Raw genomic sequence first — 15,793 nt, 5'->3', positions numbered from 1 at the left:
ACCTGTGATATGTCCATTTCCAGCAGAAAAGGCCCAAACATCCTACAGAATGGGTTGCAATTCCCATTTGCTCCTAATAAGCAGGAAAAAGAAAGACCCTCCTTGATCCCATGTGGGAGGGGCAAGCCCTCAGTCAATAACTAGTAGAGGCACACAAGTTAACATCGCCTAGAAAAAACATTAGCATTTATTTATATGATACAATGCAACAACACAACGTAACAGTACTAACTCAGAACGATGCCCAGGAATGTACCCTGCTTCTAGACTGAAGCAGACGATCCAGAAATGGTGTTTCTTGAATAACCTCACGGTGGTAGTACACTAGCCATGGATAATCCCTCTCCCATCTGTGTGAGTAGTGTTTAGTTAGAAATCCAAGTGTCCAGTTGCACATGGTAGATCCAAGGTTCTAATGCCAAGACCCAAGGATGGGTAAAGTGTTTGGGCCTTTTTTGCCGGCTATGGACACATCACAGGTAAGAACCAATATTCCTTTTCCCAGCAGAAAAGGCTGCTCCCTATAGAGCAGGATTTACCAAACCCCCCAACTGGGAAGGAAGTGCTGGTGCAGTAAGTAATGAACCTGAAAACACATGTTGTAGGATCCTTCTATCAAAGACGGTCTCTGCCAACTTATAATGCCTAATAAAAGTGGATGGGATTTCCATGTGGCCTCCTGAGATCTCTGTCATAGGTGTGCTGGTGGCCAGAGCTGCAGTGGTGGCTGCGCTTCTAGTAGAATGAGGAATCACCCTCTCCGGGGGAGTTAAGCACAAGAAATGATAACAAGCAGTAATGCATGCTCTGATCCATCTATAAAGAGTAGACAGAGTCACCTTTTTCACCATGGACTAAGGCTGAAAAGAAAGAGTTGGGAAGCCGCTGGTTCCCTTCAGGTAGATCTTTATGGCTCTATGCACATTGAGCATGTGGCATATCTTCTATAACTCCTTTGAAGGATAAGGGCAAAACAAAGGCAGGACCACATCCTGAGATAAATGGAATGCCGAGTTCACTTAGGGAATGAAGCAAGGAACTGGTCTCAGAAGAACTGAGTCCCATCTGATAATGGAAAGCTCCTTACACACTGACAGTGCGCTGAGTTTGGAAATCTGTCGAGCCAAGGTAATAGTCATGAGCAGGAGGACCTTTCATGACAAGTGCTTAAGTGATGCCTCTGAGGAGCTCAAACAGCTTCATGGTCAGAGCTTTGAACATTTGAAAATAGCTGTTCCCACTGGACTGTGATCATGACTGATTTTATTGACTATTTTATTGGGAATTGTTGTTTTAACGCTATTTTAGGGTGGCAGGAAGGTAGGGAATTGGATTTGATATGCTTGTTATATTTTTACTTGTCGCTTGTTGTGTTGTATTTTCATTATTCTTTTGTTTGTTGTTACCCACCTCGATCCAATACAGGGAGAGGCGGGATACAAATAATAATAATAATAATAATAATAATAATAATAATAATACATTGTATACAGGTTCCAAGATGGAAAACAATGCCTTGTAGGAGGAGCTTAAATAGCAACATCCTTGAGGATTCTTGTGATGTGAGGGTGTGAGGAGATTTTGGCCGCCTCTTTATGAGGCAAAATATATGTAATGGCAGTCACCTGTCGCTTGACTGTGTTGGATCAGAGGCCTTACTTGATGACATCCTAAAGGAATTGCTGCAGGTTGGCACTGAAATCCACAGGCAGTTGAACTGTTTGCACTTGCACCACCTGTGGAAAACTCTGAAAGTGTATTTATATATTCTCATGGTGGGTGGACGTTGACAAACAAGCATGGCATTCACCACCTCCAGCGAGTAGCCGTATTGCTTTAGCAATGCTCTGCTCAAACTTAAAGTGTGCAGCTGTAGCCAACCTGGGTAGGGATGGTGCACCTGATCCTGGGATAGTAGGTAAATGATAGTAGAAGACAGGCTGATGACAAGTTGACGATCTCCGAGTACTAGGCCTTCCACAGCCAGGCTGGAGCCACTAGGATCACCTCAGCCCTTTCCTTCTGGAACTTGCCCAACATGCAAGAGAGATTAGGGGGAATGCGTACAACAGGATGTGCGGCCAGGGAAGGTCCAGCAGGCCATGACCTGGGACCCTTCCGTCTGGAACCTTGAGAATAATGTCAGTATCTTGGTGTTTGCAAGTGATGCAAACAGGTCCTCTTGAGGCTGTCATAGCACAGCCATGATCATGTGCTAGACCTCGGAGTGGAGACTCCACTCCCCTTGGTTGATGTCTGTTTGACTCAACCAATCTCCCTTGGCCTTCTGGTCCCCCTGGAGGTATTCTGCTTCTAGGGAGAGAAGGCTTTTCTCTATCACAGAAGCAGCCTGGACTCCGCCATCAGGGCACGTGACCTCGTATCTTCCTCTAAATTCAGGTGCAATGTTGTTAGTTCTGATCAGGACTGTTTGGTTCTGGACAAGGTGCTGGAAGGCCAATAGCACGTCTGATCACCCAGAGCTTGAGCCAATTGATGCTGTGTTATTGTTCCTCTGGATTCCATTTTCGTTGTGCCAGGTGGGTCCTGCAATGAGCTCCCCATCCTCTCAGTCTCGAGTCTGGGGTGACTTGTACCTTCTCCGACTTCCTAATATTATGTCCTTTGGGCATGGCTGGGAAAGTTTGGCAGCTGAGATTGCTCAAGACATGACAGGGGTCATTGATCCTCCATTGACTCTTCTGAGTGATGTCTTTCTGGTGTGGAAGGAGCAGTCACCGCAGCGGCCTATAATCAAAGTGTGCCCAGGGAAGGCAGTCTATAGAGGAAATCATCAACTCCTGAAGATGTGCCAGGAACAAGATCCTGGCCTTGGGCTGCTTTGTGATGGTCTGGATGGCCTGGTAGTGCAATGATTCCTAAAGTGGGTGATATGACCCCCCCGGGGATGGTGGAAAAATCCAGGGAGGTGGTGAAAGAAAAAGGGGGTGGCAGAGGGCTTTCAGTCAAAGTACTGGTGCCCAAAAATATAAGGTGAACTAGTGGTCTTTACAACAATGGTGAGGATGAGGGTTGCGTGAAACATTTTTGCAGGGTACCTTAAAACCATCACACAGCCCCACTGATTGCTTTGTGTGTCCTGCTCTTCATTGCCCCAGATGAACTCACTCCCTCAACCAAGTCTTTCGCTAATACAGTGGTCCCTTGCCTTACGTGGGGATCAGTTCTGGACCCTGCCGCATAAGGCAAGTTCCGCTTATGCTCAACTCCCATTGAGGATAATAGGGCTCGTGCACGTGGCGACGCGGGTGTCGTGGGCACGCACACCATTCATTCAATGGTGCGGGGCTTCCAGCATAAGCTGGAAGCTTTGTAAAAGGCGCCTGTGTATAACACGGGCACACTGTAGAGGTGGCTGGGAAATTCTTGTGCAACTTGGGTACAGGGCATCACTTCTGTGGCTTGGATCTGCACCATTCTGGGACAGACTGACTGAAGTGAGACATTAGAGCATGTGGCAGTATGGGAGAAGTGCCAGCAGAAAGGAGCTTTCAAATTCGGGGCCCTGATTAAGCTTTGTTAGCTATGCCAGGACTTGGCTGGCAGATTGGAGTTGCATTAGTTTCTGTTTTCTTGAGTTGGACAGGCTGAAAGAAAATGTAGCAGAAGAAACAATGCTTGAAGCTGTGTGGGGAATGCATGCCTCTGGGGGAGGAGGAGGAGTATCTGGGGTCAATTCTTGGAAAGAGTATTTTGCCCTGGAGAAGCTCCTGTAGTTAAAATCTCTCCCTTTCCCCATCTATGCCAATCTCCAGTCCAGAGCATGTGGCATCTCTACCCCCCCCCCCCCCACTACACCAGCTGTACCCCTGTCCACTCTCAAGTACTTCCTCACCAGGGAGAAGCTTCTCTCTTTGCACCTGGTCACCTTTGGAAAAGCAACTGAGTACTGCTGAGCAGCAACCAAGAGGTCTCTTATCCACACTGGCCTTTGTTGCAATGCAGTGGCATCACTAGGATTGGTATCATCTGGTGTGACAACTAATGGTATCACCCCCCCCCCCCCAATAATAACCTCCCCCTACCAGACTATACTATCACTGAATGTAACATAATGTCACATAAACAACTCCTAACAGATTCATTGTCCTCATAACTCCCAAACATGGAAGCTGCTGTCCCCCATTCACACAGCTTTGGGAATGGGGTGCAAAGGGAATCCAGGTATTCTGCTTCAGGAGTTAGGAGACCAAAGAATCACTGGATCTCCACTGGATCCTACTCCCAAAACTGAAAGCTGCTGTCCCCCATTGACACAACACCCTCCTGCTTTGGGAGTTAAGAGGAGGAAGAATGGGAGACAGCAGCCTCCACCTTTGGTAGTGGGAGTCAACAGCCTAACAGCCTTCTGCTTTGGGAGTTAAAAGGAGGAAGAATCCTTGGATTCCTCCTGCATTCCACTCATGAAGCTGTAGGCTCTTGTGTCAGTGGCACACAGCAGCCTTCCTCACAATGTCTCCTGATTCTCCTGCCTGCGCCTCCCTCTCACGAATGGGGCCAGGCCATACCAGGAGAATGAAGGTATCTAGAAAGGCCTGCCCTGTCTCATCCTCTTTGCCCAGAGAGTGTTTGAAGGTCATTGGGCAGAGAAAGGACATGTTCTACTTGGGCCACTTTCAGGCCATACTGTCTCTGTTGAGCTCAACGTGTCTTACAAGGTACATTAATGTTATGCCCAATTTCTTTTAAAAGGGAGCAACAGTGGTGATACTTATGGTGTCACCCAATGTGGCCCACACCCCCAAGCCCCCTAGTCACACCTCTACTGCAAGGCCAGCATGCGTGACAGGCTTCTCAGCCAGCTACTTGTTTGCTGCTTCTAGGCTGACTGGGTAGCAAAGGGAGCAGCAACTAAGATGGGTTGTTTTGAGTGTACAGTAGAACAGTAGACCTATTATCAAGACATATGCGTTTGAGGGGGGAGAGTGTTAGGGTTGTCATCTAAGTTTGGGGATCTTTGCTGTAGATGGGGCAAAAAGACTGTATCCTGAACTGTATCCAACTTTGCCCCTAAATGCTGAATCTGTTAGGACAGGACAAGGGAGCTCTTCTTCCAGTTCACGAGGACGCCATGTTGCTTTAGGGATTGGAGTACTTTGATCATGTCCTGGTGGTCCTGATGTTCTAGTGTTGATCGAATCAGCACATCATCAAGGTAAGATGTTCAGGCGCAACTTCCTCCAGAGGCATCAGTGTTACCATAACCTTGGTAAAGACTCAAGGAGTCAAGGATAGATTGAAAGAGAGAGTCTTGTACTGGAAGTGACAATCGTTGTAGGCAAAGCAGAGATACTGGTGATATTCTGGGTGAAGCAGAATTTGGTAGTAAGCAGACTAAAAGTCAAACAAACCAGATAAACCCCGGCTGGATAGCTTCTAGGATCAACATGTCCATTCAAAATCTCCTCTTCCTGACAGGTTGTTTCAACCCCTCTTAGATTCAGTATGGCCTTCCATGCTCCATTTTTCTTGGGCACCAGGAAAAAGGTGGAATAGCAGCCTCTTCATCTTTGGGTCAGAGGAACTGGCTCTATAGCTTCCATGCTGAGCAGCTGATTGATGGCTTCCAGTAAAAAGCAGTGCTTCTTGGGACTGTTGGACCTGGGAGAGGGAATGAACCTTTTGTGAGGTGTTCAGAAGAATTCTATCCGGTATCCGAACCTGATTCATTTCCAGCACCCTAGGTACTGATCTGAGGTGGAACTCTCGCACAAACTCCCAAAGTCTGCCCCCTACTGAAGGCATCCTGTCACGCTTGCTGATTCTTGCGGTGGCATCTGCTGATGTTGTGCTGTCCCCTGGATGAGAAAGTCGAGTAGGGCTGTCTGACTGTAAGTTCGTATCTTTGCATTACTGTCTATAACATCTGGAATCCCTGGCCTGGAAGGAAATGGTTGGGGTAGAGGAAAGGAGAAATCTAGAGGGATGAAAAAACTGATGTCTGTGTCTGAATTGGAAGAGAAGAGGGGATGTGAAATAGAAGAAGGGTAAAAGAGGTTCTTTTGTGGGTGTATGTGTTACAGAAAAAAGCAGAATGGAAAAAGGGAGAGGAGAAAAGGCTAGGGATCCATCAAATATCAGACTGATGATAAGATTTGTGACCTACTAGGAGCATAGGCAAGAAAAAAGCCTTTGGAGGGCTTGTCCCTCCCACATGGGAACAGGAAGGTCTTTCTCCCCCTCCCTCACCTATTAGGAGCAAATGGAGGAGCAACCTAGGATGTTCCAACTCTCTCTGTAGAGACAAACTGTATGGTTTGAAAATGCTCAGAAGCTTCTAATCTGGCTATATCAATCAATCAGTTTTATTTACAGTATTCAATCAAAGTATGATCTGGCTATTTAAACTACTATTCATATAAAAGGTGTATAAAATGTACATAACTATTACCTGTAGAGCAAAATCTAGGTAAGCTCATTAAAATATTTAGCATTTAATGTAAATATGAAATACAGGTACTAATGCACATCACTTTCGGTCTGATGGATGGGTTCTCGTTGGATGGGCTGTGTGTTCTTTAAAGATTTGAAAATCCCATAGTGGATTTATAATTTCCAAATCCACCACGGGATTCTTTAACAAAGTCGGTAAATAATGAAAGGATACATTATTTAGATGTCAACTTGTGTTTTCTAGTATAAGAAACTATAATCTCAATATAACTGGATAACACAAAGTGTTCTGAGGAAGGCAACCAAGTTTTCCAAAGGTTTGGAAACCAAACCCTAGAGGAACAAGTTAAGGAGCTAGTTATGTCTAACATGAGGAAGAGAACAGTGAGAGATAATATGATAGCCATAATTAAATTCCTAAAGAGATGGCATGTACAGTATGGAGCAAGTTTACCATGGGCAGGTTTACTCTTATTTATTTTATTGTTTGTATGTACAGAGCTGTGCAAATCTAAAGCACTATAAAAATAAAGCATAATAAATAAGCATAATAATAAAGTTTGTTTTCTATTGCTCCAGAGACTAGAACATGAACAAATGGATTCAAATTACAAGAAACGAGATTCCGCCTAAACATCAGGAATTTTTTTACTGTAACAGATGTCTGACAGTGTAGTAGACTGTCATGGAGGATGGTAGACTCTTCTTCTTTGAAGGATTTTAAATAGACGTTAGATGGCAATCAGGAATGTTTTAGTTGTATATTCCTAACATAGATATTCCATAGCAAAGAATAGTTGTATATTCCATAACAAAGGTAGGACTTTGGGATCCCTTCTAGTTCTATGATTCTATGGGAGAAAAAACTAAAACCAAAACAATTACCCAATTATAAAATGGCTTTCAGGGAGAATAGAGTCAGTCAAAAACACCACTTTCCCCAGAAAAAAACATTGTTAAAGCCAAAAGAAAACTTGTTTATGAATCTGAGTATTAAGGAGAGAGCAGATAAAAAAATTAATTAATTAATTTTAAAAAATCAATTTTTTTGTCAAAAGGCTGACATTTCACAGAAAGGCAAATCAGTTATTTTTCTGAAATCACTTCTAAAGATCTGACTCCATAAATACACAATAATGCCTCCCAACTATGAAGAAAGGCGGTGAGAGCATACAGTCTCTCACCAATCTGAGAAATCCCTCTTGCCACTTGAGGCTACTGGATGGATCCTCAAAAATGTGGAGAGGGTTTACATGCTTAAAATGCATGGGCCCAGGTCATGTGGACAATTCTGAGTTAATCTCAAGTGTCAATCACACTTTTCAAGGTTACACACATATTCACTACCAGTGTTTCTCAAAAGCTTGATGATGCAGACACATCAAGTGGAAAAAAAAGGAAGAGATGACATCTCTCTTACATATGGTTATTTCCTGGTATTCAAACTGGGCATGGATTTCTCTGGGTCAAACTAGTCATATTTGTACTCTAATGAGCACACCTCTGAGACTACTATAATAATGTTACAAACTGTATTTTTTTTTAAAAAAAATATGCTCACCTCATCATTGTGTAAAGTAGGAGGAAGAGTTGGTGATGGTGCAAAAGGAGGAGGGGAGATGACTTTTCTTTCTTCTAGCTGGGCCATAATCTCCTTTCGTCGTCGGTGTAACTCATCTAGACTGGGATGTGGCTGAAGAGGAGGCCGGATGTAAGGCTCCTGTTGATTTACAGAGGCCCATTTATTTAAAAAAATGAAGATCTGAACAAATCTGTGTTCTTTAAGGATTTGAAAATCCCATAGTAGATTTATAATTTCCAAATCCACCATGGGATTCTTCAGCAAAGTGGGTAAATACACATCAATGAGGATGAACAAGAGAAAGCATTAACACTAAGATATCCTTGCATTCTTCTCTAAAATTAGCAATTTTTAGAACTCCTTTGGAGATTAGAATACTCCATATTCATGTTCCAAAGAAGGAAAGTCACTCTGTAATACAAATAGGTATACACTGTATTCAAGTTAAGAATACAGGTAGGATAGAATTATGAAGTTATGCTTTGTTTCAAGCCTGGATGCTTGTCACAAAAAACACAAACAATAAATTTGTATCAATTTCATGTTATTTATCTTCATAATTTTTGTGTGTGGAAAAAATGCCATCACAGGCAACATTTCCCATAAACTTTCCCCAAAGGAACATTTTAAGTTTGATTTTTGAAATCTATGTAGAGCAAATTGATTTCAACATACTTCCTTACAAAATGTAAAGCTTATAAGTGTCTTGCTGAGGCAATGTGTTTTAGATGCTAAATTAGCACTGTTGGAACTGCAATGCAGAATTGAATATTCTAATAATTGATAATGGATTTCTGTAAAATTTTAATTCGAAACATTTTCTCATTTCCTAAATTGACTGGAATCCAATTTAGCATGTTTGACTTATACTTCAACTGATACATGTAATTATTTTATTACATGCCTAAGTTATAGTTAGAGTCGGCCCTCCACTTTTGTGGGTTTAACATCTGCAGTTTTTCCCTGGTATGGCTGGGAAGGGAGCATGCGCTTCTCCTCCCTCCTGAGCTTTTCCCCTGGGGGGGGCAGGAGGGAGGGAGCAGCTAGGAAGGGCGCACCCTCCTGCCTTCCCCTGTGTATTGGTCGGCTTCCCTCAGCCACCCAAAGCATGAGGAGGGGGCAAGAAGAGAGCGTGTGCATGCTCTCCCACCCCTGTGCTTTGGCTGGCTTCCCTCAGTAGGCCAAAGCACAGGGTGAAGGCAGGAGGGGCATGCGTGTGCGCTCTCTTCTCCCCCTCCCCTGTGCTTTGACCAGCTTCCCTCAACCAGCCAAAGCACGAGGGAAGGCACGAGGGTTGTGTGCATTTGGGGAGGGGGAGCATGCACACATGCCCCTCTTATCCTCCTCCACATATTTGCTGTTTTTCTACTTTTGCAGGGGTCTAACGTCCCTAACCCCCACAAATGTGGAGGGCAGACTGTACTTTAAAATGGTATTCCCAATCTCCACCTCAAAATGGAGGAGAAGCACGAATGCTTCAAGTTCAGTGTTTTTTTTTTCTTATTATGTTAAACCATGGTTTAATTTAAACTTTGAACAGATAAATATTTAATCCATTAATTATATTTCTAATTTTATGCATCAGTGCATTTTAGAAATGGGATCTCTTCCATCTTCCAGAATTTGAGTAACTTTAAAGTAAAATTGTACTAAAGTGCAGAATATCCACAATATCCATAGAACTAGGATAAAACCCGTTTAGCCATTAACACACTTACTTAATCAAGACCATCTTTCTGCTTAACCCTCTCTGTAAAATGGCACTTCAAAGAGTTGCTATAAGGGTGAAGATTAACCATATAACATTCTCTAGTTAAAAAATACTAAGCAACAAAAACAAATTATCAACAACAAAATCCCATAGGAAATATCATATACAACCCATACTCTGTGATATGAAGGTCTGATTTGATTCAGATGTTGACCAACTGGATAGTAGCCCTCTACTTGTGGATATCTGTCTCTTGCTTCAGGTACATATGGTGATACTGCTGGTGGAGGAATTTCAATGGGTACAGGACTTCCTCGAATTATTTCTTCTCGTTGGTATGGCTGGGCAGGGGGATATACACGCCGGCTGTCATAGTGAGGAGGGTACACTGGCTGTCCCATAGGAGGGTATTGCTGTGGCTGTGCATTGTAATTCACCATGCGATCTTGGAGGTATGGTGGATAATGTTCTAAATAAGGAGGACCTGGATCAGGAACAGATGGTGGCGGTCGAACAAATCGAGACATACATTGTGAAGACGGAGCTGTAGGATAGTACACACCTAAATGCATGAAACAAGATATTGCAAAAGTGCTTGAGTTCAATTTTTTCATATATTTTAGAAAACTGTGATGCATTTATTTTCACAAGCTATGTCTGTTCTGGAAAAATATTCACAGTAAATGGTCTTTCTTGACAGACAAAATTAGTATGGAAAAACATCTGGAAGCTCTTCTAGAAGCCACTTTAAACAAAGGCTCAATTCACTTATTTATGTGAACCAGCTTCTGCATATACATAAGCCACTCCAGTCTTCTCAGCAGTGACAGTGTCATCACAGTCTACTCATCCTACATGGGACTTCCTGGTCCCTTTAGGTGGTGGTGGCAGAAGCAGCAATTAGCAACACACAGGTAAACTCAACGAAAACACAACTAATTCCTTGTCTCTTCTGTCTGTTGCCCCAAAAAACCACAGGATGGCAAGGGAGATGCATAGCCTAACTGGTGGTAACAATGCTGAGAGGGCTTTCTGACTGCTTGTATACATCAGACCTTACAGCTGCTACAACCAGCTAGAAGCTTCTGCATCTGCAAAGACTAATTAATAGGATTAATTATATATCAGTCACGTGTTTTCACAGATCTTTAGAGACAGGTATAGCTTCCAAACATGTTCTTATTTCTTATAAACTCTGCAGAAGTTTTAGTTCTATGACACCAATTTGTTCACCTTTTCCAGACTCAAACAATCTAGTCTCAATCCCCTTGAAAATCTATTCTTTTCTGCTTCCCAATGGACAAACATCTTCTTTGTTTCTTAATGTAATAGGCCTTTTCCCCTGATGTTTTCCCCCTCACCTTTCTTGGTCATAAAGCTACAAAAAAGCCCAGTGTTGAAAATATCCCCTTCATGAATTTCTTTCTCATGAACAATCCACATATGATATTGTTAGGAAATGAAAGCCATCTACTCTGTTTTAATGAAATGAAATACACAATCTGCATCTCTCATTTGGGAAAATGAGATTCAATACTCACCTGTAATCCTGAACTGATTATTGTAGTAATTTAATTCTATTTTAATATCCTATTTTTGTATGTTTTTAACTGTATGATATTTTTTAATGTTAAGTCACCCTGAGTCCCAGCCCTGGGATAAGCGTGGGATATAAATATAATAATAATAATAATAACAACAACAACAACAACAACAACAACTGCGCTTCTTAAGAAGATGAACAGAAGTGATTATGAAGAGGGCTGTCAGGTCCTTAGAATTCTTTTAATGCCAAGTACTCTTGGATGAATTAAAAATGTAGATTGTTGGAAAATCAAATTTTAATTTACAAAAAAGTATGTTGCTCTCATGGTTATATAGCATTTTTAAAAAATGTGCAGGTAATCTTTGCCAAAGCCTGCAGTGTTTGGAAATGAAATTTCCATTTCCCACATACCTGTTACAGAACTGCATAATCTGAGTTCTAGAACAATACTTTTCCTTGTCACTAAATTAAAAAAAAAATTGTTTCAGAAAAAGGACTGCAACTGAAGGACAGACACACATGTATACGTTGCGCTGATTTGTAGCTTTTTGAGTGCAGAACTGAATTCTTACTAAAAGCAAAATGAGACATGGACACAAAATGTTGCATACTGTATGTTAAAATGTTATATTGCATTTTTGACAATGAAATTAATTTTGACAATGCAATTAAGAAATGGGATTCAAAGAGAAAACAGATGGTCCTCCATATCCACAGATTCAAACATCCACGGATTGAAAATATTTTTTAAAAAGTATAAATTCTAAATAGCAAATCTTGATTTTGCCATTTTATGTAGGGGATACCATTTTGCTATGCCACTGTATTTAATGAGACTTGGAACATCCACAATTTTTGTGTGCATGGGGAGCCCTGGAACCAAACCCCAGCTGATAAAGGCCCATTATATTTCCTTTCACTTGACAAATGTGAAATCTGGGGAGACCTTTACCACCTAGTTTGCTGTGCAGTGGTTGGGTATTTTCCTTTAATTACTGAAGCCTTTCTCTAGCTTCTGCTCTTTTGATAAAGTTATACAGAGTGGTCAGCCAGTGCCAGCTTTGGGGAAAGGGTGAAAACTCTGGGCTGAAAGCCAGAGTATAGAAAGCTAAGCTACAGAGGGCCAAAGCCAGAGATGTAGCCTGTGTGACATCCAGCGCACACAGACAATAACATAAATGAAAGAGAAATACAAATCTCTATCCTTCAAGAAACTGCTTTGTAAACAGAATCCTTGACTGAAAAATGATACACTCCTTCAATCTTGGAGTGTGTAGTTTCAGAAGGGATGTGCATTAAATCCTGAGGGAGAAAGACGACACCTGCCAAGCCAGCCAGATCAGCAGAAACAACCCTGGTGATCAGTGGGGTGACATATGTTGCAGCCAGATCACCCTCACATCTGCAAACAGAACCTATTTTACAGTGGGTCTCATATTCTAAACTTTGATATCTTGCGCAAGGGAGGGATCAATATTGAAAAACAAAAACAACATTCTGTTTATCATTCTCAGTCCCAACTCCAACTTTCATCCAGATACCACTGTTACCTGGTTGGTATGGTGGGGGTTCAAATGGAGGAGCTGCTCCTCGAGCACCTGCATAAAGCATATCTGTTTGCTGAGCTGGATACAACTGAGAGACACGTGGCACCATCTGAAGTTGCTTGCCAACTGATATTGGAGGCAGATCTGCAGGACCGCGAGATGGTGCTGGGTGAGAGTTGACTGGTAAGGCAGATAGAGAATTCTCAGGAGCAGGTTCCAGCCTAGAAGAAACCAATGATAATGTCCGGACAGTTACAATGTACAAGACATGCCACCAAGCATAGTTGCATTAAAGTCTTCAGTTACTGGTGGTAGAGTGTGATTAGGAAGATTTTCACTCATTTGTCTAAAGTAATGCTGGATCTGAGATGGGCAGCAAAAGCACCAAAACTTTTACCAGTAGATGGCTTATACTTCAAATACTGAATAAATATGAAAAAAAAGCGCAACACTTTTCACATGTGAGAAAAGGTGGTTAAAAAAGTCAACTGTTAAAGGATGATTTGTATTGGTCTCTCTTATTCTCCCTCTTTCTTTCTTTCTTTCTTTTAGTTTTTGATGGGAGTTGGAATCATGTGGCCCTCTATCTTAGAAATGTGAAGGCCCCTAAATGGCTGCACCTAGATTTTCAAAGAGTAAAAACAAGATGAAACCATGCAGCCACATACCCACAAGCCTTGTCCCTTCTTCAAGCAATATTACAGAAACACAAGCAGAATTAACAGAGACTTCCAGTTTTGTTTTGGTGGGATAATACAGCCCATGATGGGTCAGAGATGGGGTGGGGGAGATGGACCATAGACCTTTTGAGTTTGTCCACTTCTGCTGTAAGTACAGTCAGCCCTCCACATTTGTGGTTTTGGCTTTTGTGGATTTGATTATTCACAGATTTGATTATTATGTTCTCTCTAGGAATTTCTAGTTCCTCCAGTGTGATTCTATGGGTAATGTCTGCCAGATGTCACACGGGAGGCCCTAGAAATTCCTAGAGAGTTTCTCTAGGCATTTGTAGGTCCTCCAGCACAATTCTATGGTCAGCTTCTGGCAGATGGTTCCCAGAGAGGTGTCCTCTCAGGTAAAAAAATAGTGGATTTTTTTGTCTGCAATTTTCCCACTTTCATGGGAGTCTCCCCCCCCAACCCCAGCAAATGGGGAGGGGCCACTGTATATTAGGAGGCATATGCAATTTAGGCAGTTTAAAACTTTTGAGCTTGACACTTTCCTTAAGAATTAAACTCATGTCTGTGAACATATGACAAATCCCCTTCACAAATCACAGTTAAAATGTTTTGCAGAACAATTAATAGTTTGTAAAAATCCAAGGATTTATTGTGTATGGTACCTATATGTTCTACCATTTGCATGCACTTTTACTAGCAGTTCATCCTTCTAGTCACTGAATCTTTTAATCTGAATTTGTGTTCACTTATTAAATTGTATGTGTCCATTTGAAATCACTGGCTGTCCAAAAGCCAGGGCTGAGTGTCCATTTGGCCACAGAACTAGAAAAAATATTGTGTCACTCTTTGTTTAGGAACAACAGGCATGATACCGTAATACTGATTCTATTTCAGTTCCAGTTTTAAATCAAAACTGGTTTGACTTGCCAAATACACAGATAGATCAATAAGGAGAAGCGTGCTTGTGCTCGTACATTAGGGCCTGCTACAGACCGCCAAAATAAAGCTGCTTCGGGTCTCTTTGGAGGCATGCTATTTAAATGATGCATGGGTCCTAAGAGTCCTGAGATTGCGCCAAAGCCACACTCCATTCCTAAGCACTGGAGTGCAGCTTTGGTGAAGCTTCCGGATTCTTAGGGTGCATGCATCATTTAAACAGCATACCTCCAAAGAGACCCGAAGCAGCTTTATTTGGGCAGTCTGTAACAGGCCTAGGAAACATAAGAAATAATCAATGCATATTTGAACAGAAAAGTGGCCTATTATTTTAATCAGGTAGATCAGATAAATCCAGGGGACAGATTTGAACACATACTCCCATCAACATTAGATACATATTATTATGATAATAATGCCATACAGAACCACTACCTCTACATTTGCTGGACCTGATCCCCTTCCCCACCACCTCTCCCTTCTCTCTTTGTGTCGTGTCTTTTTAGATTGTAAGCCTGAGGGCAGGGAACCGTCTAACTAAAAGATTTTATGTACAGCGCTGTATAAATTTACAGCACTTTATAAATAAAGGTTAATAATAATAATAATAATTTGAATGACATTTGCATGTACATCTAATATACTCACATAGATGTCACTAACTCTAGATTGGGAAGCTGCCTTACATTCACATCACATTCTGAATACTGTAAAGGAAAAGGCTTACAATTCAGGAGGTGATCCAGGGGCACTGCTGCTATGGTGGTCAATTTTTCCAGGTTTCAGGGCTGAATCATAGCTGGAATCAGTTCCACGAGAGATAAGTTGAGTCACTGCACTGCCCGTTGAAACAATCCCATTGGGCAAGGCAGAAGGTTTTCTGCTTGGCAAGTCTACAGCTCCTTCATCTGAGAGAATAGCTGCTGCTGATAGGCCCACTTCATTCAGTTGACCTAAGGAGGCACTCAAAGGTCTCCGAGGAACCAGGCGTTTGTTCATCTTACGAAATCTTCAGGAAAAAGATAACCAATTATAGAAAAATAAGAAATAACTGAAATTTAACTGTTATATTTCTTTCCCTAGACAGGTTAGAGAGCTAACTTTAATTCAGGCATGCCAATTACACCCAAGAATGAATGCTTTTAACAGGGTGAGCACAATGTGCTTCCCAGAGCTAGTTTTGTGACCGGGGGGAGGGGGGGATGGGACTTTTTTTTTTTGCAAGAACGTTTCCCCAAAGTATTCTTTTGTTTCAGAATCTCGCCAAATGCCTTCTCTCTAGGGCAGTGGTTCCCAACCTGTGCACCGAGAAGCTCTTAAGGCTCCGTGTGCACTTCCCAGGTGCTCCATGGCTGCTCCAGGAAAATGACCAAAACA

General features: G+C 42.1%; 1 protein-coding gene across 4 annotated transcripts in view; it reads right to left on the bottom strand.

Moving 5' to 3' along the window:
- Window positions 1–15,793, bottom strand: part of RC3H1 (ring finger and CCCH-type domains 1) — an 86,914-nt gene that overhangs the window by 23,746 nt on the left and 47,375 nt on the right. For all 4 annotated transcript variants that reach the window (XM_089515984.1, XM_089515983.1, XM_089515982.1 and 1 more), the window contains 4 exons: window positions 15,144–15,425; window positions 12,804–13,021; window positions 9,884–10,269; window positions 7,976–8,134 (listed from right to left, as the gene is read on the bottom strand). In XM_089515984.1, coding sequence (XP_089372110.1) covers window positions 7,976–8,134; window positions 9,884–10,269; window positions 12,804–13,021; window positions 15,144–15,425 — 1,045 coding nt within the window. The remainder of the gene's footprint in view (window positions 1–7,975; window positions 8,135–9,883; window positions 10,270–12,803; window positions 13,022–15,143; window positions 15,426–15,793) is intronic.

Source organism: Sceloporus occidentalis, unplaced genomic scaffold, assembly GCF_023333645.1.
Source record: "Sceloporus occidentalis isolate IW3139 unplaced genomic scaffold, rSceOcc1.0.p SCAF_3, whole genome shotgun sequence".
In the NCBI taxonomy this organism is placed as follows: domain Eukaryota; kingdom Metazoa; phylum Chordata; class Lepidosauria; order Squamata; family Phrynosomatidae; genus Sceloporus; species Sceloporus occidentalis.
This window is presented reverse-complemented; position numbering and strand designations above follow the sequence as displayed.